Source organism: Ursus americanus, chromosome 2, assembly GCF_024610735.1.
Source record: "Ursus americanus isolate L20-20 chromosome 2, mUrsAme1.1.p, whole genome shotgun sequence".
Lineage (NCBI taxonomy): Eukaryota > Metazoa > Chordata > Mammalia > Carnivora > Ursidae > Ursus > Ursus americanus.
In genome coordinates, this window is record NC_142128.1 from 23,951,548 (window position 1) to 23,972,333 (window position 20,786).

Here is a 20,786-nt window from a genome sequence, read left to right on the forward strand (position 1 = left end):
TACTTAGAAAGGGACCAGGAAGGAGACAGGCAAGCCATGTCTCACTTGGTTCAGCAGAACCAGTTTTTCCTCCAATGCAAGAACAGATCACTGTTTCAATGGTTGACCGTCAGATGAAGTACTTGATTTGATTTCACAGGTCCTATGTTGCATGAGAAAATGCTTAAACACTAGAACCACACCTAAGCAGGAAGATGCTTCCACAGTGTGACCACTTAGAAGGAGAGTGACTGATAGAATAGCAGATTTATGTCTCCCAATTCAAGCGAGGCTAGGGTTTGTGCTCACTCAATGGCCGACACGTCTGCCGGCACTGTCTCTTCACTGAAGGCCTGTAGCTGCAATTGTGTTCAACAGAACAGAGAAAGACCAAAATTGATAAAGATTTGTCTTTGTTTGTGATGCTTATCCTCTTTGGAGTTCAGAAGGAATGATAATGAGGTACACGTGACTTGCCATGGGACTCCACACATGCAGGGGTATAAATCCTTTGTATTTTGATTTTTCTTTGTGCCATTTCTGTTTAGACATAATATGAAAGCCACCTTGGCCCTTGTACTTTCTAATTATGTTAAGATAAAATACTTATAATGAATACAGTATGGGTTTCAAGTGAGCCTTTCAGATCCTAGGTGCATTCTAAGTGATCATAGGTTATAAGGTAAACACATGCATTTATCTAACACAAATACTTTTGTGTATGTGTATGTTGGGGGCAGGGATGGGTCTCATGTAAAATTTCATGAAAAAACACAGTCAATCCAATGATGATGCACTTTTTAAAAAAAAAGATTTATTTATTTTAGAGAGAGAGAGAGAGAGAGCACGAACAGGGGGAGGGGCAGATGGAGAGGGAGAGAGAATCCTCAAGCAGATTCCCTGCTGAGTGTGGAGCCCAACGCAGGGCTCAAACCTAAGACCTCGAATCAGGACCTGAGCTGAAATCAAAAGTTAGATGCTTAACTGACTGAGCCATCCAGCCACCCCCAATGATGCACTTTTTAAGGAGAATTTATCTGGAAATTGGGAAGGTCAAAAGATAACAAAACATACACAAAGAAACCCCACTTTCAAGCAAGACTGTTTTTTAAGCAAAAACTTGGGGGGAAAAAAGCTGAAAAATATTATTATTTTTTTTTTAAGATTTTATTTATTTATTTGACAGAGATAGAGACAGCCAGCGAGAGAGGGAACACAAGCAGGGGGGAGTGGGAGAGGAAGAAACAGGCTCATAGCGGAGGAGCCTGATGTGGGGCTTAATCCCGTAACGCCAGGATCATGCCCTGAGCCGAAGGCAGACGCTTTAACCGCTGTGCCACCCAGGCGCCCCTGAAAAATATTCTGAAGGTGGTGTATAGTTTTATAGTAACTATGAGAACTTCCAACAACTGGCTAATTTCTTCCTATCAGCTGGCATGTCTGGCAAATGGCATTTCCATGAAAAAGCTTTGTCTTCCTTCTATATACAGGCCTCAGTCTTGTTTCCAAATGATGCTTCAGCGAGGGTGTAACCTCTAGGGTTAGTGTCATCCGTGTAGGCAGCAAGACCTGATGAACTGTAAGGATGTGTGAGCACAGACCATGGGGTGAATACCAATATTTTGGATGTTTTTAAGAAGATACTTAAATTTTTGCCCCTAATTAAACAGAAGGGTTTTGTCATCTGGTTTACATTCAAGACCTAGTTGGCTCATCATTCTGAGAAATAAATTTTCTTCTGGGTTAAGAAATCTCATCATGAGACTTGAGATATACTGGTTTGGAAAGTTTCCTCAGTTTTTCCTGGCTTCGAAGTCCCCGGCCTCGTAGTGGAGTAAGGCCCATTGGAGGCAGATGAATCTGAATAATGAGAATAAGAATAATGATAATATTAAGAATTATAATCATTACAGCAGCTTATATCCATTGAGGATTTACTAGGTACTGTGCTCTCTGCTAAGCACTAAATCTACAGACTCATTAATCCTTAAAATCTTTATTCACATTAATCCTTACAATAATCTCGTAAGGAATTAGATAATATCTATAGATGAGAAATGGAGGCTCAGAAGTTAAATAACTTGTTTAAGCTTATATATACATTAAGTGGTAGAACCAGGATTTGAACCCAGATCTGATTCCAGAGCTTGTGCTCTTGTCATATTGCCTGCATGGAGGGAAAAATGACCACAGATCACATGGTGAGATGAGAATCCAAAGAAGGTGAGGAAAAAAGTTTATGTGTACAAAGCTATTCTGTGCATCGTGGGAAACTGGGACCAATCTAAATGACTCCTAAATGGATGCTGGGTAAGTTATGTCACATTCTTGTAACAGGATACAGCGACAACCATTTAAAAAGATGGGAGGCAGAGATGACCAGAACAGATGAAGTAAAATAAGCAAGCAGCAAATAGTATGCCCAGGATTCCATGTACATTAAGAAACTGTATGTACATGAATATAGAAAAAAGACAAAGGATATATTGCCCAACTACTAGGTTGAGGCAGTACGTATGAAATTCTTGTTTTTGCAGGTCAAGAGTAGAACACTGGCAATTTCATATGGCCCAACCTAACTTCTAGAGGGTGAGAATTTTGGACCATTTTCACTTCCCACCTCATGCACTCCCCTTTAAAAATGCTATTACCAATAAACCCATCTTTCATTAAAAAGAAAAAGAAAAATATTTCCATAAAAAAGATGAAAGTCAAAAAGAGAAAGCTATATAAATATAAGCTGGCTTTCCCTTCTATATGTGGGAAAGTTGTACGAGTAGGAGAAATCAGGCATTCATTGACATTTTAGTTTGTTGTGATGGGTTGGCGGCATGCAAGGACAGCTTACTTCCAACATGCCTGCCACAGAAGCTCTAGACTTCTCGGCAAATGCTAGCCCTCTTGGTACACATTCTTGGAAGTGACTGGGTTGGTGAGGATAAGCACCCACCACAAGTTAACTGGGGTCACACTTACTGGCCTTGGATAAGGAATCTGGTAATGCAGTCCAATTTCAATCCTGGCTGTGCACTCATCTATACACTGTTTAATCAGGTCTGCGTCTGTGAGCTATTAAAAGAAGAAAATGGGTGAGGCTGTTAGCATCTTTCTAATGCTCCTTATGTAGAGGTGTACATCTTCAACTTCCTCAGTTCACCAGCCAGTAAATGAAATGCTGAGAATTTGAAAAATCAAAAGCAATTTAATATAAAGTTTACTGTAGATTAACCATTTAAAAAGTTATTGCAATAGGTAATACCAGCACATAGTAAAACATTATTCAAATAATACAAAAGGATATAATATAAAAATGAAGTCTCCCTTTTACCCCTGTCATAGTTCCCCTTCTCATAGACAACAATTATTGGCAGTTTCTTATTTGTCCTTCCAGAGACATTCTATATAGATAAAAGCATACATGTATATATTTAGTTTTCTTTCCTTACACAAATGATAGCTCACTTTGTTTTGAACCTTGCTTTTCCCCTAACAACTTGAAGCTCCTTCTAGATGTACACAGATGCCCATGCTTTTTAACAGCTGCACAAAATCACAACATAAGGCTGTGTTATAATTCAATCAACCTTTTTCTGATGGACATTTAGGTTATTTCCAGTCTTTTGCCATTATAAACAATGCTGTTATGGATCCCTCTAAAATTGTTTTTGGCTTACATGCAAATATATCTAAAAGATAAATTCCTAGAGAATGCTGGGTCAAAGGGTATTTGTTCATGCATTTTTAATTCTTACAGACATTCCCTCTAGATTCAAAGTACCCTCTAAGAGGTTGTACCAGTTTATATTCCCACCAGCACTGAATGAGAATTCTTCATATCCTCCCCACGTTGATTAAACTTTAGCCCAACTGTTGCAGCAAGTGCTGTCTAGAAACCCCCTAAGTAAGATATCGGAGAATGATCCACCTCTTCTTTTGAACTGTAAACTGCCTTGCTCATTGGTAAGGGGAAGAAATGGCCTTTTAAATTCCCAAATAGTCAAATCATGGTAGTCCAGTTTCAAGTAGAAGAATCGCAAGTTCATTCTGAAAAACAGAATGTGAGATAGAAGGGCAGAAACCCTTTCATTCAAGGATGGAAAATGACTTGACACATGGCTCTGCAAAGAGTTTTCAAGTGGGCTTCAAAGCAGAGCTGGGATTGCACCAGTCCCAGATGACACCCACAGTGACGTCTGGGCCAGTGAGGCTTGGAAATTCTAAGGGCGTGCCTGTTCTGTGGTACCTTTTGGAGCAAAGAAGAGTTCTAGGAACTGCAATGCACAGAAGTACAGCTGGGTCCCTTGGGGGCAGAGGCTCAGCTTTCTGACCTCTGTGCTTCTCAGAATCTGTTGCTCTGATGTCCACATTGGGAACAGATCTCCATGTTCCCATTTGCCCATTAGGATTCAGAGCAATTCACGAGATACCTTTGGATTATTGTTAAACTCTTACAGCAAGTGAAGTTCCAAGAAACTAGCTACATCTGCATAAGGGACTAGGGAGAAAAAAGCCCCTGATAAAGATGTGTATGGTTATGGGGCTGAGGGCTCTTAGGACTCCAACTGTCCTTCTGAACAAGTCTGGGTTAGAGTTCTCCAAATTCAGTCATTCAGAGGCTGCCTTCATGATTCTGCTATATCCATATACCATTTATACTAATATTAAACTTTTTCTTTAAATGTACTGTCTCCTAAGCATAGTATTTGTAAAATTATCTGATACTCTATTTTCTAATACATGGCAAAACAAGTACGTATCTTAAAATTAAAAACCCATCTATCTCCTCCCCAGACATGACAAAATAGTCTCACTCATGTAGCATCACTGGTACACACACTTCCCTCTGGCTCATACCACACTAGGCCAGTTCAAGCAGAGGCAAAGGAAGGACTGATGACTGCCATAACTGAAAACCCAAAGGGTCTTGAGCAGTCCTCACATGAGCGAGCCTTAAAAGGTTTACTGGGCACATGCTGTTATGGTATCTCCAACACCAGGCTAGACCCTGTGAGGCCACGGTCCCTGCCTTCAACTATCAAGGTTACAACTCTGATGCATAAAGCTCCAGAAAAGGCATGGAGGCATGTAATCAACAGGGCAATGACTGCTGCAGACGGCTACACAGGAATTCAGAATAGGTTTCTGCCATGGGGTTGAGTGAAGACAGTGAAGTTGAAGAAGACTTCCTGGAGAAGGTAAGTCAAGCCAAAGTATTTGTAAATGCTCATGAATTTAGTGACAACCACAGGGCAACTTCCATGGGATATACAAGAAAGTATAAGACATTGTCTGTATGCTCGAGGAACTGACAATCTGGTTGGGGAGACCACACCAACATAAATGAGACAAACAAGAAAGAGTATGACCAACTACTCAGGGGTAGGCATAGGTCAGTGGTCTCCCAACTTTTTCATTATCTACTCCTTTCAAAAAAAAGTTTCTGAGCCCACAGCTCCCATTTATGTACTCATATTGATTTATAAATATATTAGTAAGTTCATTAAATGTAACAATAAGCTCATAAAAATACACAAAACAGACATTTTTAATACACTCTGGCGTGTGGTACAAAAAGTTTGGAGAAGCTAGAGGAGGGTCAGAAAGGCAGAGATCAGCTTCATGAGCAGGTTGGTTTTATGAAGCAGGGAGGCCTCAAGGCTTCTGAAAAGGGGAAGGTACTGTAGGTGGGGAGAGTTTCTTTTGTAGCGTTTACCCCAACTACAATTTTACACTTCTTACCATCTAACTCTGAAACATCTTTGAGGGATCCTGTCTTGGTTTTGCTCATTTTATATCTTCTATATCTAGTCCAGTGTTTGGCACATGGTGGGCATTCAAATACTTGCTGACTGAAAGAATGAGAGCAAACAGTTGCAGAGTGGCGACAGGAGCTAGAGCAGAAATAAGCAAACTGGAAAGGGGAGGTGTCCTCGTGGAAGGAGGAGTTCTGCTTTGGATCATCATGCCTGTCGTGAGCTCCTTCAGGTGATGGGTGAGAGGCAGAGGCTGGGTATTCAGATATGAGAGCTGGAACCATAAAGTGGCTGCATGGTCCCTGGGCCTCAGCGCAGAGGGCTGACCTTCAGAGAATCCTTACAGTTGGCCGGAGGGTGTGAAGACAGGGCCAAAAAGGACACAGAAACAGGGGTCAGAGAGGGAAGAGAGAGTACTCTGTCAGGAGGTTTCATGACGGGAACAGTGACAGTACTGACTCCATGAGATCAATAAGAAGGAGGCAAGAAAAGTCAGAAGCTGAAAGGCTCTTTCCATGCTTAGTGCCAGGCAGTCTTCATAAGGAGCTAACAGCTAATGCGTTAGTTTGTTGGGATGGGTTAAATCAAGCCTCTTACAGATGGTCTTTGGCTCCCTGGTGTCTGGGTGGGCAGTTCCATTAAACTAGCTAATGGAGGCACTATCTTACCCAATTCTGTGGTCCCAAAGGGAAAACTCACTCTGCTAGCCAAAGAGGCTCGAGTTCAAAGTGAAGTTATGAAGGGAACCCTGTGTCTTAATCCTATTCTCTTCCCTCTGAATGGGTTTATACTTGGAGGCCTTGAATAGTTTATGAATCGAAAAAAAAGTTTAACTGCCCACCTCCTGTGGGAGGGGCTGGTAATAGGCAATGTGTGATGAATGGCTCCTCCCCTGAAAACCCTCACTGGCCTGGCTTGTGTCACCTGGCTCATGGGGTCTTCTGAGGACACTGAGCCACTTACAGGCTGGACTGAGACCTGCAACAGATGAAAAGAGAAACCCAGGCTGGGCTCTGCTTCCCAGTAGTTGAGCAAGCTAGCTCGGCTGTGCCTCTGGGCCCTTCTAGCCCCACATTCTGCCACCGTGACCTGTGCTGTTCAGTCCTCCCAATTTTCGGACGGAAAAGAACAAACATCACAAGAAACTGCCCTCCTCCTTACAATCTCCAGTTGGGGCCTACTTACATTTTTGTTTTTCTGGAACAGTGTTCTGGCTTCATTTAATATGTACTGTTTTTCTTTAATGGTGTCTTCCATCTGCCCTGATGCTGCCTGCCATTTCCTCGCAAGCCTGAAAATTCTGCGGTAGAGGCCAAGAACTTCTTGTCGTGTTGCTGTTGTCATCCTCAGGCCCACCAAAATAGAAGAGGGAAAATTTGCATGAAAATTCAATTTGACAGTAGGCAGCTAGGCAGATGTACATTTTTTTAATCAAGCTCTTTAATTAGTCTAGAAATAATTGCTCTTTCTCAACAGATCTGTTCGGTAGCATTGCCAGAACAGTGCTGTAGGAATACCAGTGATCTCTCAGCTGTCCTTGTATATCATCCCATGGTTGAGAGTTAATGTTGGCCGTGACGGCCATTTTTACAAACACGGTAAACCAAAATTCAAATGTGCTATACTTTAAAGCCCTAAATTCTTTACCAGACTATCTTAGGAATGATGCTTTTAGTGTGTATTTTTGTAAAACTACAGCACTCACCAGCGTGCCTGGAAAAGGCACATTTTGAATAACTAAATTTTCTAGTTAAGTAACTTGAGTTTAATGTAGGGGTTGTAAACTCAAGAACCTCTAGGGCCTGGCAGATAAAATGAGGGAACCTGCTTGGGTGGGGACAGAGGTCCCCTGAAAAGGAACAGTTGCTACTCAGCTCCAGGCAGCTGCTGCCATGTAGAAATGAGGGCCTAGGGTGGCGCATGGGTGGCTCAGTTAGTTGGGCATCCAACTCGATTCCAGCTTGAGTCATGATCTCAGGGTTGTGGGATCAAGCCCCGTGTCAGGGTCTGTACTCACTGTGGAGTCTGCTTGGGATTTTCTCTCTCCCTCTCCCCCCATCCCACTCTCTCTCTGTCTCTCTAAAATAATAAATAAAATCTTAAAAAAAAAAAGAAAGAAAGAAATGAAGGCCTAGGAATGCCAGATTTCCCAATACTTTAACAATAGGTAGCAATCTAGATTTTTTAAATGTGAAATCTCAATAAAGACACTAATTCATTCTTTTTGAAAGTTTGAGTACCACGAAGGTCAAACAAAATGGGTCTGCAGGCTTGATTCTACCCAGAGGCTGCCAGGTGGCAACCTCTCTTTTAGTTTATCATAACCTTATTGAAAATATCTCTCAAAATTGTTGGTCTGCTTTCTTGTTCACATAAGAACCATACAGTAAGTACAACTGAAAATCTTTCTGAAGACTGAAGAGCTTGTGGCCTCCTTGGGTTTTTCCTCTGAAACACTAGTTTTAATTTCAGAGGACTTGACTAAGTGAGTCCTGACCTAAGTATATTCCCAAAGCTAATTGCATTTTTAAAGATTAAATTCCTGAAAAAAAAAATTTGTCAACTATTTTTATTATGAAATATTTCAGGTATGCCAAAAGATACAGAGAATATAATTAATAGCCAAATATTCACAATGGATCTTAAAGAATACATTACATATACATTTGAATATACCCCTTCTAGTCAAATTTCCCTTCCTCTCTCTTAGAATGAGCCATATCCTGAACTTGTTATTTGTCTTCTCACACATAGCTTTACACTCAACATTATCTAGTATTGCTTAGCAAGTTTACAAATCTTATACAGTTGACCCTTAAAACAACATGGGGCTGAGGAGTACTGACCTCCACGTAGTCAAAAATCTGATTAACTTTTGACTCCCCAAGTTTTACTAATAGCCTACTGTTGACATAAAGCCTTACTGATAACATAAAGTCAATGAACACCTATGTATACGTACTACATATTATATTCTTACAATGAAATAAGCTAGAGAAAGGAAAATGTTATTAAGAAAATCATGAGGAAGAGAAAATACATTTACAGTGCTGTTCTGTACTTATCAAAAGAAATCTGTTTACAAATAGACCCGTGTAGTTCAAACCCATGTTGTTCAAGGGTCAGCTCTCTATGTAAAAGGTATTATGTCCTTCTGAAACTTGCTTTTTTTTGCCCATGTTCATCTGTGTTGTTACATGTAGCTCTAGCTCATATATTCTCAATACTGCAATTCAGTTCACTGTATGAAGATATCCCAGTATATTTGTCCATTCTCCTACTAATGTCCTAATGTTGAACATTAGGTATTTCTTTTTTTTTCTCCCCCTATTTTTTTTTTTTTTACTTATGCAAAAACTTCAGCCTATGTCTTTACTATTTACTTCTACAACTAAAAGAAGACAGAAAAAAAAAATTCTCACTACTATAGAAGATTCTGATTAGTCAGATTTTAGAGAATGGGGTAGGCCGGGAAGACAAGGACAGATTTGGTAAGTGAGTAGCAGGGCCAGGCACTGGGACACCTCATTGAGTACTGGGCTTTCCTCAAACAGGCTCATCAGAATGGGGAAGTAGGCTGCTCACTGCCCTTTGGAACAGAACCCATTTCCAACCCAAGGGGGGGGGGTGTCACATGTGGAGACTGTATGCTTTAGGATGGTCCTGAGCTTATGAGAACTTGGGCAGCTAAATAATGCAATGGGAGCTGGAAAGAGGTATATTTATCTAGACATTCTAAGTACCTGCAAATAATTTACCTTACAGAGAATTTTTTAATATGATTGCCCTTCCTGACCCTGGTGACCTTTCTTGAGCAACACAGAATGAACCAAGGCTTAACCATTTGCTGAAAAGCATGAAAGCACTGCTTCACCCAATTCCAAAGATAAAAACGAAATTATAATCAACACCAATTCTGATGTGCATGATGCCTTACAAAAAAAAAATAAAAATGCTTAGAAGAAATCTGTAAAAACCAAGACAGAACATCATGCTTTGTGGCTAATTGTAATAAAAACCCAAGAGATGATGAGATGATGACTTTTCCTGGTAAGGAAACAGGTTTCTGAGTTTCTGGTTCTCCCTAAAACTCCATGGTTTCATATGAAAATACGTGAGTCAGTTCCTGTGAGGGGCAGGGAGTCTGTAACTTCTATTAATGATTGCTTCACTTCCCTGTCATTAGCAGATGAAACTTCCCTTACTGCGTGACACTTGAGGAAAGTGAAGGAGGTCTGTCATACTAAAACAGCAGCAACCGTCTCCAAAGCCTGACTTTTCACTGGTTTCCTTCCACTACTTGAAAGAGCCACAGCTTCAAACTGTAACTGATCATATACCATAGTCAGATACACAAGCCCTGCAATTAGAGTACTCAAGGTAACAAGCAGTACTAACAATTGGTACTTAATAGGACTATTTTCAAAACACTTTAATTAATGTTTTAAGTATTTTGAAAACTAATCCCGAAAGGGAGATAAGTGATGTCTCCTTCTCCAACACCAGGTGACCCAGAAAACCCAAGTCACAAAGATTCCAAGAGAGAAAGGTCTAAAGCTGTATTCCCCGTTGTGTACTATTAGCAAGTCTAGCTTAAGAACACTTTCTTCCAAGTCTTCAGAGAAAAGACAAGAAAAATGCCTCTTTTGTTGTTTTCTTACTCGATTTCTTTCAGTTCTTTGAGGGAATCATGTGTTTCTTAGTTTTCATGCTGTTCCCCCTTTCTAGAAGGCTCTCTCCTGGCCTCCTCCCTTTTACCTGACCAACCCCAACTCCTCCTTCAGTTCCCCAAACATGGATGTCTCAGAAAATCCTTCCCTCTCCCCGCACCACATGCATTAGGTGCAGGGCTCTGTTGACCCTTCCTGAGGATTCTTAAATTTCTTCTTTGTAGCACTAATCACTCAAGTAATATGGTTTGTTGGTGTCTGTCTTCCCCCAATTGATCCTCATGTTTATGGGGACAGTAACCACGTCCGTCCTATTTACTGCTCAATTCTTGGTACCTAGCCAAGTGTGTAACTAGTATTCAACAAACGTTTGCTGAATAAATGAAAATACCTCATGATACAGAAAGCTTGGGATTCTAGAAACAAAACTGACCATATATAATTTTTTTCTTCAAGCTCTTTTCCCTTTGGTTTATATTTTTGTCTTTGTTCCTAGGAAGCAACCTGTTTAGAGAAAGTGCCTTTTCCCAAAGAGTTCTCCTTTCAACAGATTTAATGGATAGAAACCAACATTTATTCTTTTGGAACTATCCGTGATCTCTCACTACTGGTGCAAGGCTGAAGCAGCCCCTTTTCTTCACTTGTCTCAAGGGTTGATCTGATGCAGTGAGGTCTGCTGGGATTTTCCTACAGGCAACATGAGGAATATCAAACTGTCTAAAGGACCACAATTTTTTTCTAAGATTTTATTTTTAAGTAATCTCTACACCCAACGTGGGGCTCGAACTCACAACCCCTATATCAAGAGTCACATGCTCCACTGACTGAGCCACCCAGGCACCCCTAGGGGACCACAACTGACCCACAGTCACAACTGACCACAAGGTCAATTCCTTTTTTTTTTTTTTTTTTAAGATTTCATTTATTTATTTACTCGTAAGTGAGAGAGAGAGAGAGCAAGCAGGAAGGGGGACAGGGGGAGAGAGAGAAGCAGAATCTCTAATGAGTGGGGAGCCTGACACTGGGCTCAATCCCAGGACCCTGACATCATGACCTGAGCCCAAGTCAGACAACTTAACCAACTGGGTCACCCAGACACCCTACGAAGTCAATTCTTAAAGAGTTCTTAAAATTTTGTAACTTTTATTTTGAGACTGACATTTCATCAAACTGTTTTATTTCCTTAACCACAAAACCCGAGAATGAGGAAAGATAAGAGATATCAGTGTCCCTGGGAGAAAATGTGACTGGAAACTGGTCTTTGCTTAAAATCGCACCCCATATAAGCACAGTACCAAGATAAAATTCACTACCAAGCATCTACCAACTACAGCCTGTGCCACCAAGCAAAGGTTGACAAATGTTGCTGCTAGTGTATTTTGGCCTCTGGTCACAGTTGCAAGATGTTTCCCCTACAGCAGGTGTCCCAAAGATTGGTTGGGAAGGTGATTTCTTTGGATGTACAAATATTTTCCTATTATGATTCTTTTAAGGTACTGTAATCGTCCATCAAACCCATAATTTAAAGTGATTTTGATATAGCAATATAGAGCTTCCTTTAAATAAATGTATCACAAAAGTTTTTAAAGCTGGTTTAAAATATGGGTAAATAATACTACAAATTGAGATACAGAGTCTGAAAAACAAGTTTCAAAGTTACTGTTCTAAGGCACCCTGCTGTCCTGCCTTGGTGTTTATTCTGGCTGAGCCATCCACGTACAATGCCGATTTTCTGCTAGCCACCTAGTAGTAGACACCCACTTGCTCTCAAGCTTTTCTGGGGCACCTTTCTCTCTGCTACTATCACAGCCAGCCATTGCTATTTTGCAATTTCATTGTGTCTTTTTCTTCACAGTCTCTGAATTCCTGGAGGGCTTGGACTGTTTTGCTCATTAGAATAATGATAATGATACTACATTTTGCTTTGTACTTAACTCTGTGCCAGAGGCTTGCTAGGTGCTTTACATATGTTAACTCCCCAAATCATCACAATTCTTTAAGGTAGATAACTACCATTATCCCCTTTATAAAGGAGAAACCTGATGCAGAGAGGTAAGTAACTTGTCCAGGGGTCACATCAGCTATTAAGAGAAGGGGCCAGGGGGTGCCTGGCTGGCTCAGTCAGCAGAGACTCTTATCTCAGGGCTGTGAGGTGAAGCCTCACACTGGGTGTAGACTTTACTTGAAAAAGAAAAAAAGAAGAAAAAGAAAAAAAGAAGAAAAAGAAAATAAGAAGAAAAAAAAAAAAAGAGGTGAGGTCAGGATTCAAACCCAGAACGTTGGGAATCCAGCCCTAATTTTTAATCACTAAATAGGATGCTCGATCTCAGTGAATGTGGTTGAATGTCTGTTAACTGCTTTAAAGAGCTTAGCCCGGGGTACCTGGGTGGCTCAGTTGGTTGAGCCTCCATTCTTGATTTCATCTTGGGTCATGATCTCAGGGTTGTGGAACTGAGCCCCACGTAGGCCCTGTGCTCAGCTTGGAGCCTGCTTGTCCCTCTCCCTCTGCTCCTCCTCTCTCTCAAATAAAGAAATAAAATATTTAAAATAAAAAATAAAGAGCTTAGCCAGTTGTGACAATAGGAACTGAACAATTTTGTTCCCTTCCCACAAAGGGCAAAAGACCATTTTTTTCACCTTGATGAATAACCTTTTAATAAGGTTTTCTGTATACCATCTGCCCTTCCTTCTTCTCTGCAATTGCCCTTCCTTTATAATTTACGTTGCCCATCAGCACCTTTAAAGGAGGCTATGCACTTGGCAGGACCTTGCTGCTCTTCAGTTCCTTATGGCAGCTCTGTTCTGACACTCCACAGGGAGCTGACATAACAGAAAAGGCACCAGGGCTCATTACAGTGCTACCACTCTGCAGGCCTTACTGGTCCCTCCCAAGCAATTATCCATCCATCAGTACCCATTGGGACCAGGCACCAGGAGATTCTAGGGATACACAACCTTGATAAACAAGCAGCTATGGTCCCTGCCCTCCTGAAGCTTATATCCTAGTGACAGAGCAGATGAGATACAAGAAAAAGACAATTTCTGATGGTGATATGTGCTCCCTAGGAATGAACCAGTAACATGATGAACAAATGAATAGGGGCAGGCTTATTTTATTTTGGGTGGTTAGTGACATTTGAGTCCTGAATGACATGAAGGAGGCTGTTAGAGGGAAGGGTTAAGGGAAAGGTGCTTCAGGAAGAGGGTGGGAACCAACAAAGGCTGTGAGGTGGTAAGCATAGTCAATGCAGCCTGCAGCCAGAACCTGTCAGGGAGGTGAGGCTGCAGGTGAGCAGAATCCAGCACAGGTTGGGAGGGTAGGTCCTGAAAAGGAGTGTGGTTTGTAGTATAAAAACCAAAGGAAGACATTGGCAGATTTTAAGCAAGTTGGAGTATCACGGTCTAATTTATATCTTTTAAAATGTGCTGGATTTCAAATTGTTACCTTGCAGATGGTGAAAAAAAGTCTTGCCTAATGCCATCTAATTGACAGGAGAGTTGGGATTAAGAGCCAATAAAGCTGGATGATTATTTTCCTGACCAAGAGCTTTCCCACTTTTATTCTGGAATAATGGGGAAGTAATCAATCTAAAACAAAACAAAACACACCACTCACTCACCCTTCTACTCTATGGTGAGTGGAAAGAGTGAAAGGTCTGGGTAGGCTCCAAGAATCCACTCTACACAGCACATGTAGGCACGTGGCATGTCTAGATAGTTTTACAGGAGGCCTGTGGGAAGATATGCTCGTATTAGGGGATTTATCCACTTCACCCTTTTCCCCACCTTTGGAAAGATCATCACAGCATGAACACTGAGGAGTTTAAGAGCAGAGATGAAAATTCCTTCTCCAGATGAAATTTATAGAAGTATGACTCTGGTCTCAGGAATGTCAAAATTCCCAGTGTTGGACTCTCATGAGGCTTTGCCTTCTACTTAAGAAAAAGTGTTGCAGTATAAACAAGGGACAGAAAAGGCAATGGGAATTGACTTTCAAACCCCAGGTTGAAGGAAAGACTCTTTCCATTCTTTCAATATGTGCCCCTAGGTGGAATTTTTTTTTCTCCTAATGAATGTAATATAGTCAAATTTCTCCCCCAACTACTTCATGATTGGGTGGGTGGGTGGGTGGGGGTGGTGGTGATTGTGAAACTCACCCAAATGAAATCACTGTCTTACGTGTTCATTGGGCACCCATGCTGGCCTGTCCCTCTCCTGCTGTCCCAATCTCCTTAGATCCGACACCCCTTCTTTTTGTCAAATGAAGGCCCAAATTCACACAACTGAAATATTCTTTCTTTGCCTAGCTGCTGATTCTCATCCTTGGACTTGCCTTACTTTTCGCAGGGTGCCTTCTTCCTGCTGAAATGGGTTCAGCTATGTCCCTCCAGCACATTTGTGTCCTACTGTTCATCCTATTCTAAGTTTCTGTTTGGCTTACCTTTCTTCCTCCACTGTGTGTGTTTTGGGGAGGGATAAATTAGAAGGTTAGGACTATGCCTCATTCATCATACTCTTAGGCCTGGTACAAAGTTGGAGCTTGAAATATATTTGTTAGAAGAATAAATTTACACACACAGAATAGTCACCAGTAATGCCCATTCTCATACGTGTTGGTATTTGGACCAGTATTTAAAAATACTAAGTAACCCTCACAATGATGTTTTTAAGAGTGGTACTGTGGGTGTCAGGATAAGGAACTTAAGACTCTGTTATTTGGGGAGGAGGCCTTAATCAGTGCCAGCTAAGGCAGTACAGGATACACAGTTATAATGTAACCCTTACTCTTCAATTTTTTAAAACCCAGTAATGGTTAGTGCCCTGGACTGAAATGATTTACTATGTTTCCATGAAGCTTAGAATCAAACATATAGAAAAATATGGTTCTGATACATTTTTTTCTTGGAAAAAAAAATCCTTCTGGGGAATAGATCCATTGCACTCAAATGATCAGGGGTCAAACCTACAAAATTTTAATTTAAAGCTCTGTCACTTGGAAAACCTCTAGGGAACTGAAATGCTCTCATAATGCCAAAGCAAACAGTTTTTCTTGCCCCGGAAAGCAGAGTAAAGAATGACTGTCTTGGTTTTAGGCATTCCAAGTTTTTCCACATACGTAAGGAACAGAAGATACAATGCAACTAATGAGCAAATGGGTTCTGGAATGGTCAAACCTGGGTTTGAATTCTGACTTCACTACATTGGTCAAGTCTTCCTGAGCCTCAGTTTCTTAAAATGTGAAATGGGGTAACATAGAACCCTCTTCAAAGAGTTGTGGTAAGAATTATTCATGAGATAACCCATGTAAATCACTTAGCATTGGGAATTAACAAAGGCAAATGTTACCTGAATAGGAGGAAATAAAGAAGAAACAATGAGGCCTCTTTTATCTATGCTAAGCTTTGTCTGCAGAGGAGGGAAAAGAAGCGTGCTGCCTGTGGATTTATTGCTTTGTGATAGTAATGGATTTTCCTAAAGCTGTTTCCCTCTGATCATTAATAATCCCTGTACAGTAAAGGGCTATTGTTCTTCAGTATGAGTAAATAACCCTGTCGGAGGCACCGCTTATCTTCAGACCACAGCACATACTTCTTACTGGAAATATAATGCAGGTGCCAACATCGAAAGCATGCCCAGACTTCCCTTCCTATTTTTCTTCCTTTATCTCTTACTCCTTGCTTATCCTTTGGTGTGTTTTTCTCCTACATCTGTTATATTTCCTACTTTCTGGTGTACACCCATATCCTACACAGTATCATCCTTACCCAAATCGAATAACCTTCAAGATAAGCTGTGCTCCACACATCTCTACCCTCTCTCCTCTCTCTTCATTAACAGACAGACAGTCACAGACACACAGACACACACACCCAATAGACTTGTTTCCTGTCCTGGACTCAGTTTTTGGTTACTAGAATCCAAAAAGGGAAGTGTAAAGCCACACATTGTTTTGCAAATCTCAGGATATGCTTGTGTGGTATACTTAATCATACCACAGCTATTCTCTGAAACAGCATCTTTTTACACAGAAAGTGACAATATGGTGTGTCAGAGATAGGAGGCAGGGAGAAGGTAGACCGTGTTTTTATTTTACTTAAAGGAATGGAAATTAGGTTAGGTCCTGTAATATGGGAAATCTCCAGAACACAGGGAAAAACAAAAATACTGATGTCTGAAAGACTTCTAAATTATCCCAAACAAGATCATAGGCGGCAAGTAGCTCATTCTAAATATACCAGCATAGGAGCACACTCGAGATTATACTTGTAAGGGGAACTCCAATCAGGCTTTTGTAACCAAGAGAGATATAGCTCTTTTTCCCCTCAAAGACAGAAGTTCTAAATGGAAACCAAGTTTTGGCCCCTCAATTCAAAAGAAATGGAAGTATGTTTCCTTATCAGCATATTTTAAGAGACAAAGACAAAGTAAGGGTCAGTCAGAGGTGGTGAGAACCAGTTACCAGAAGTAGGAGGATGTGTTAGACATGTGTGGGGGGTGTATGTGTGCTGGAAATAGATGAAAACTAGGTCAATGCTAAAAATCAACCCCATTCATTCATTCAGAACTACCCAGGATTTCACCCCTTCATAGGAACTGGGGAAGTCTGAGAACAACAAACACTTAGGTTTAAATTAACATTTAAATCCCTCCTTTGTGATAATTTCCTAGGGAAATGGATTAGGAAACTGACAAAAGAGCTTTAGTTAGAACTTTAGATATAGCTGGAGCTTTCTAGCATTTGACCCTTGATCAAACCATCTGTTGAATAACCTCACCTTCCTTGGGTAGGGGTCCCTGCCCTCAAGACAGTTTCTAAGTGCCCTCCAACTATCAAGTAACTACGAAATGAACAACTTTTCCCATCTGCAGAGGAAACAAGCTCCTTACTAGACAAAATCCCTTGAGAGTAGGAGCAATGACTGCCCATCTCTACAAGTGTGGAATGACTGGCACCCAGAGTACCTTCAAGCTCCTCCAGTCCAGTGCTGACCAACAAAATGTATTTCAATGATGGAAATATTCTATAACTGTGCTGTCCAACAGGGTAGCTAGCCACTGGCCACATGTGGCTACTGGGCACTTGAAATCTGGTTACTGCAACTGAGGAATTGGCATTTACATTTTTATTTAAATAGCCACATGTAAAAAAAACAAATAAATAGCTACAAGTAGCTAATGGCTCCTTAGGAACAGCACAGGGCTATACCAAGAACTGCAAATCAAATGCCCACAGGTCAGGGAGATAGTTTTAGAGGAGGGGGGTGGGTGGGAAGAAGCTTATTGGCTCCAGCTGACTGTTGCAGTGTAGGAACCTCAGGCTAGTGTTGCCAGATGTCTCATTTTTCAAATGAAGCTGAAAATCTGGATTTTGATGTCCAATTTTTAAATGTTGGTAAGTAAATTTAAAAGAATTTAAATTTACATCACTTTGTGGGATGAACGATATGTTTGTATGCAAACTGTCTTGCCAGTTTGTAATCTCTAATTTAGGCCAACCCCTCCAGCTCAATGAAAAAGACCTTATCCAATGCCACTGCTGGTCAGTAGCAGATCCAAGATTGAAACCCAGGCCTTCTGAAACTTCTTCTGGTATCCTTTCTAGATTTTATGAGATTAACCATATCTAGATTGTGGTTGGCAGCGGCAGCAAGAGCAGGACAAAATCCCCTTTGTCAGAACTGTTGAAGTCCATGACTGATACCTTATGAATAGCGTTCCTACCTAGCTGTAACCATATAGTGGGCCCTATGGGCAAAGCTCTGTACTAGGAGCCAGCAGGACACAAAGAAGAAATAGCCCATGGGGAGTCGGACATACAATTAACAATCAAAGTCAGGCTTGCTGTAATGGACAGAAATCACCTGTGCACAAGTCCAAAAGCACTGACAGCTGGGGTATAAGGGAAGGAAGAGATCTGAGCCAGGACTCAGAGGATGAACAGAAGCTGGCTAGTGAGTGGATGAGTCTCACTGATTATGACAGTGAGTCTCATTATTGTGGGATATTAAGGGAGCCTTCTTTTATCTCTGAGGCCTTATCTGGCTTCTCTTCTTCTCTGGGTAGTCTCTAAAACCCCCTCTATATATTTTCTCTAGGACATTCCCCCTGATTTGATATAACTTCTCGACATCTTCTCCTGGATGGTTAATTGACTTAGCAAATCTAGTATGTTTAAAAGAGAATTTAGGATATTCCCTCCCAAACTGTTTTCCTTGGTTCCTCCTCTTCCCATACACTTCATATCCAATCCGGCAGCAAGTCTTCTGAGCTCTACTTCCAAAATGCATTATGAATTTAATTATCAACATTTCCACTGCCACTACCCATCTCTCCTTTGGCTTACTGCAGCAGCCTCCTAACAGGTCTGACAACTTCTACCCTTCTCTATCTAGCAGCCAAGGGACTTTCTGTAAAAATGTAAATCAGGTCACTGCCCTTCTCAAAACCCTCAGGTAACCAAACCCTTACCTTGGGCTAAAATGCTCTGCTTGACCAGGCCCTGCCATTTCTCCATCACAGATCACTCTGGCCCTTGTTCTTTCAGTTCCAGCCACCTGGCTTTCTCGTCGTTTCCTTCCTCAGAACCCTTCCCGTTGGCTCTTTTCTCCATCTATAAAGTCCATTCCCTAGCTTCTCTCTTTTCTCGCATCTTTACGAAACCTGGCCTTGCCTGAAAAACCTTACCCGAATGAGTGACCCTCCCGCTCCCCATCTTCTACCACTTCACCCAGTATTATTGTCTTAGGGGGCAGGCATGTGGCACTTGCTGTTATCTTCCTTATTGATTTACATTTTAACTTTCTTCCGGACTGGAATAAAAAGTCACGGAGCAAAGCCTCCGTCTTGTTCTCCTTTGCAGACCGAGGCGATAAGAAGCAGGTTCTCACTATCCTAGAAAATCTCCGTAGCCTCTACGGGGCCTCGTTTGGGTCAACCTTCCCCAGAATGATGCCTCTCGTTCCCGGAATTGCCCCTACTAATCTCCCATTTATATTCAGGGATCCAAAGGACTCAGAAAAGTCTCAGATGGGCCCAACCGGCATCTCAGCGTCCCCACAAAAGGCCTCCGCTTCCCGGCCCTCGGGCCGCTTCCCTTGGCAGGTTCCCGAGGCCAGTGGCGATGACACCAAGCCGCCCTCGCGAGGCTGGGGTCACACAAGCACATCTCCTAGCAACGTCGCACCCCCGCCCCCACCCCATCCCTGCCCCTGGGGAGCCAACCCCTTCCCCCAGTCTCCCGCGCCAGAAGTCCGTGTCTCCATCCCCTAAACTCACTCTGCGTCAGTCCTGCCTTTCCCCACCCACAGAAGCGCCGCAGCCTACCGCGGGCTAGAAGGAGGCGGTGCCGGGAGCTTAGCTGAGCCGCGGCCGACGTTGGTCGGGCAGGTCCGGTAGGCCAGGCCGGACTAAACCACCGGGAGGACCTCTGTGGGAGCATTAGTTCCAGGTCAGGGGTAGTCTCGAGCCTCTCTTAAACTTTATACTCCAGCCCACCTTCCGCCGTATACGCAACAATATAGCCAACTTCATCCTCTCCCTAGTTTCCCTTTACCCCATTCGCTATCCCCCCCCACTCCAGCCAAAAAAATGGTCCAGTCTAGCTCCTCCTAGCCCTCTCTTCGCGTCGCTAGGTCTTTGCCCTTACTTGGCGACGGCTTCGTACGTCTGTGCGTACGTCGTGACGCAGTCTTCCACCCGTTCCTCCCCGCCCCTCTTCTATTCTCCCTCCTGGAGCGGGCGGCCGGCGGGGTTACCGGAAGTGATGATGCAGGAGGCGATGGAGGGGGCGGGGCTTGGGGGCGGCCGCCGCCGGTGGGCCGCAGATGAAGAGGAGGCGGCGGCAGTGGTGGAAGAAGAGGCGGCGGCGGCGCGGGTAGGGAGCCTGGAAACGCGAGCGGGGATGGTAGGTGGTTTGGACCCGCCGGGCCGCCGTCGTTTCCAGAAAGGGTTTGACTGGAGGAACCTCTGGAGCAGCTGTGAGTTTGGGGGGGAGGGTTTGAGGAAAAGCGGGGAGCATTGAGAGATGAAGGGGCGGGGGTTGGGTACCTTCGAGAAAAGGGGGTGGAAGGGGAGGAGAGGAAATCAGCTCCTTGTCTGGACTGGTCTCTTTGGAAGAAGAGGCTGTGAGGGGAGCCTGTGGCGTGTCAGCTGCAGGGCTCAAGAAAACTTACCTACTGTCCCTGCCTCCCCACCGCCAGCACCCCTCAACCCAGGCCTGGGGATCTGGGGGCTGGAGTTGCTCTGGAGAGGGTGCAGACTCTGTTCCTATGGCCCGGGTAAGTGCTGTGAGGTAGGAGTCCAAGCGGGAGGTGGTGGGTGAATCTCCAGCTCCCTCCTCCCTCATTTTCCTCCCCACCCCCATCCTTCTCTTTAATCATTAACA

The 20,786-nt window shown here is 42.7% G+C and overlaps 2 protein-coding genes across 17 annotated transcripts in view; one reads left to right on the plus strand and one right to left on the minus strand.

The window, feature by feature from the left end:
• Positions 1-776: 776 nt before the first annotated feature.
• Positions 777-20,711, minus strand: LYRM1 (LYR motif containing 1). Of its 13 annotated transcripts, none has more exons than XM_087870016.1 (6): positions 19,727-19,815; positions 14,023-14,133; positions 12,785-12,922; positions 6,918-7,077; positions 2,956-3,048; positions 777-1,839 (listed from the first exon to the last, which is right to left on the minus strand). In XM_087870016.1, the coding sequence occupies exons 3-6, from the start codon at positions 12,823-12,825 to the stop codon at positions 1,723-1,725; spliced, it is 411 nt and encodes a 136-aa protein (XP_087726142.1). In that variant the 5' UTR covers positions 12,826-12,922; positions 14,023-14,133; positions 19,727-19,815; the 3' UTR covers positions 777-1,722. The 13 variants fall into 13 exon arrangements, with proteins under 13 accessions (XP_087726142.1, XP_087726141.1, XP_087726146.1 ...); XM_087870015.1 differs by having other exon boundaries at positions 19,679-19,807; XM_087870020.1 differs by lacking the exon at positions 14,023-14,133 and having other exon boundaries at positions 19,727-19,816.
• The window catches only part of DCUN1D3 (defective in cullin neddylation 1 domain containing 3), a 38,482-nt gene continuing 37,890 nt past the window's right edge, over positions 20,195-20,786 (plus strand). The window contains exon 1 of one of the 4 annotated variants that reach the window (XM_045776391.2): positions 20,195-20,276. The gene's annotated coding sequence lies outside the window, so the exon portion shown is untranslated. Of the gene's footprint in view, positions 20,380-20,786 lie in introns of all 4 variants that reach the window. The other 3 variants (XM_045776389.2, XM_045776386.2, XM_045776387.2) reach the window with 3 other exon arrangements.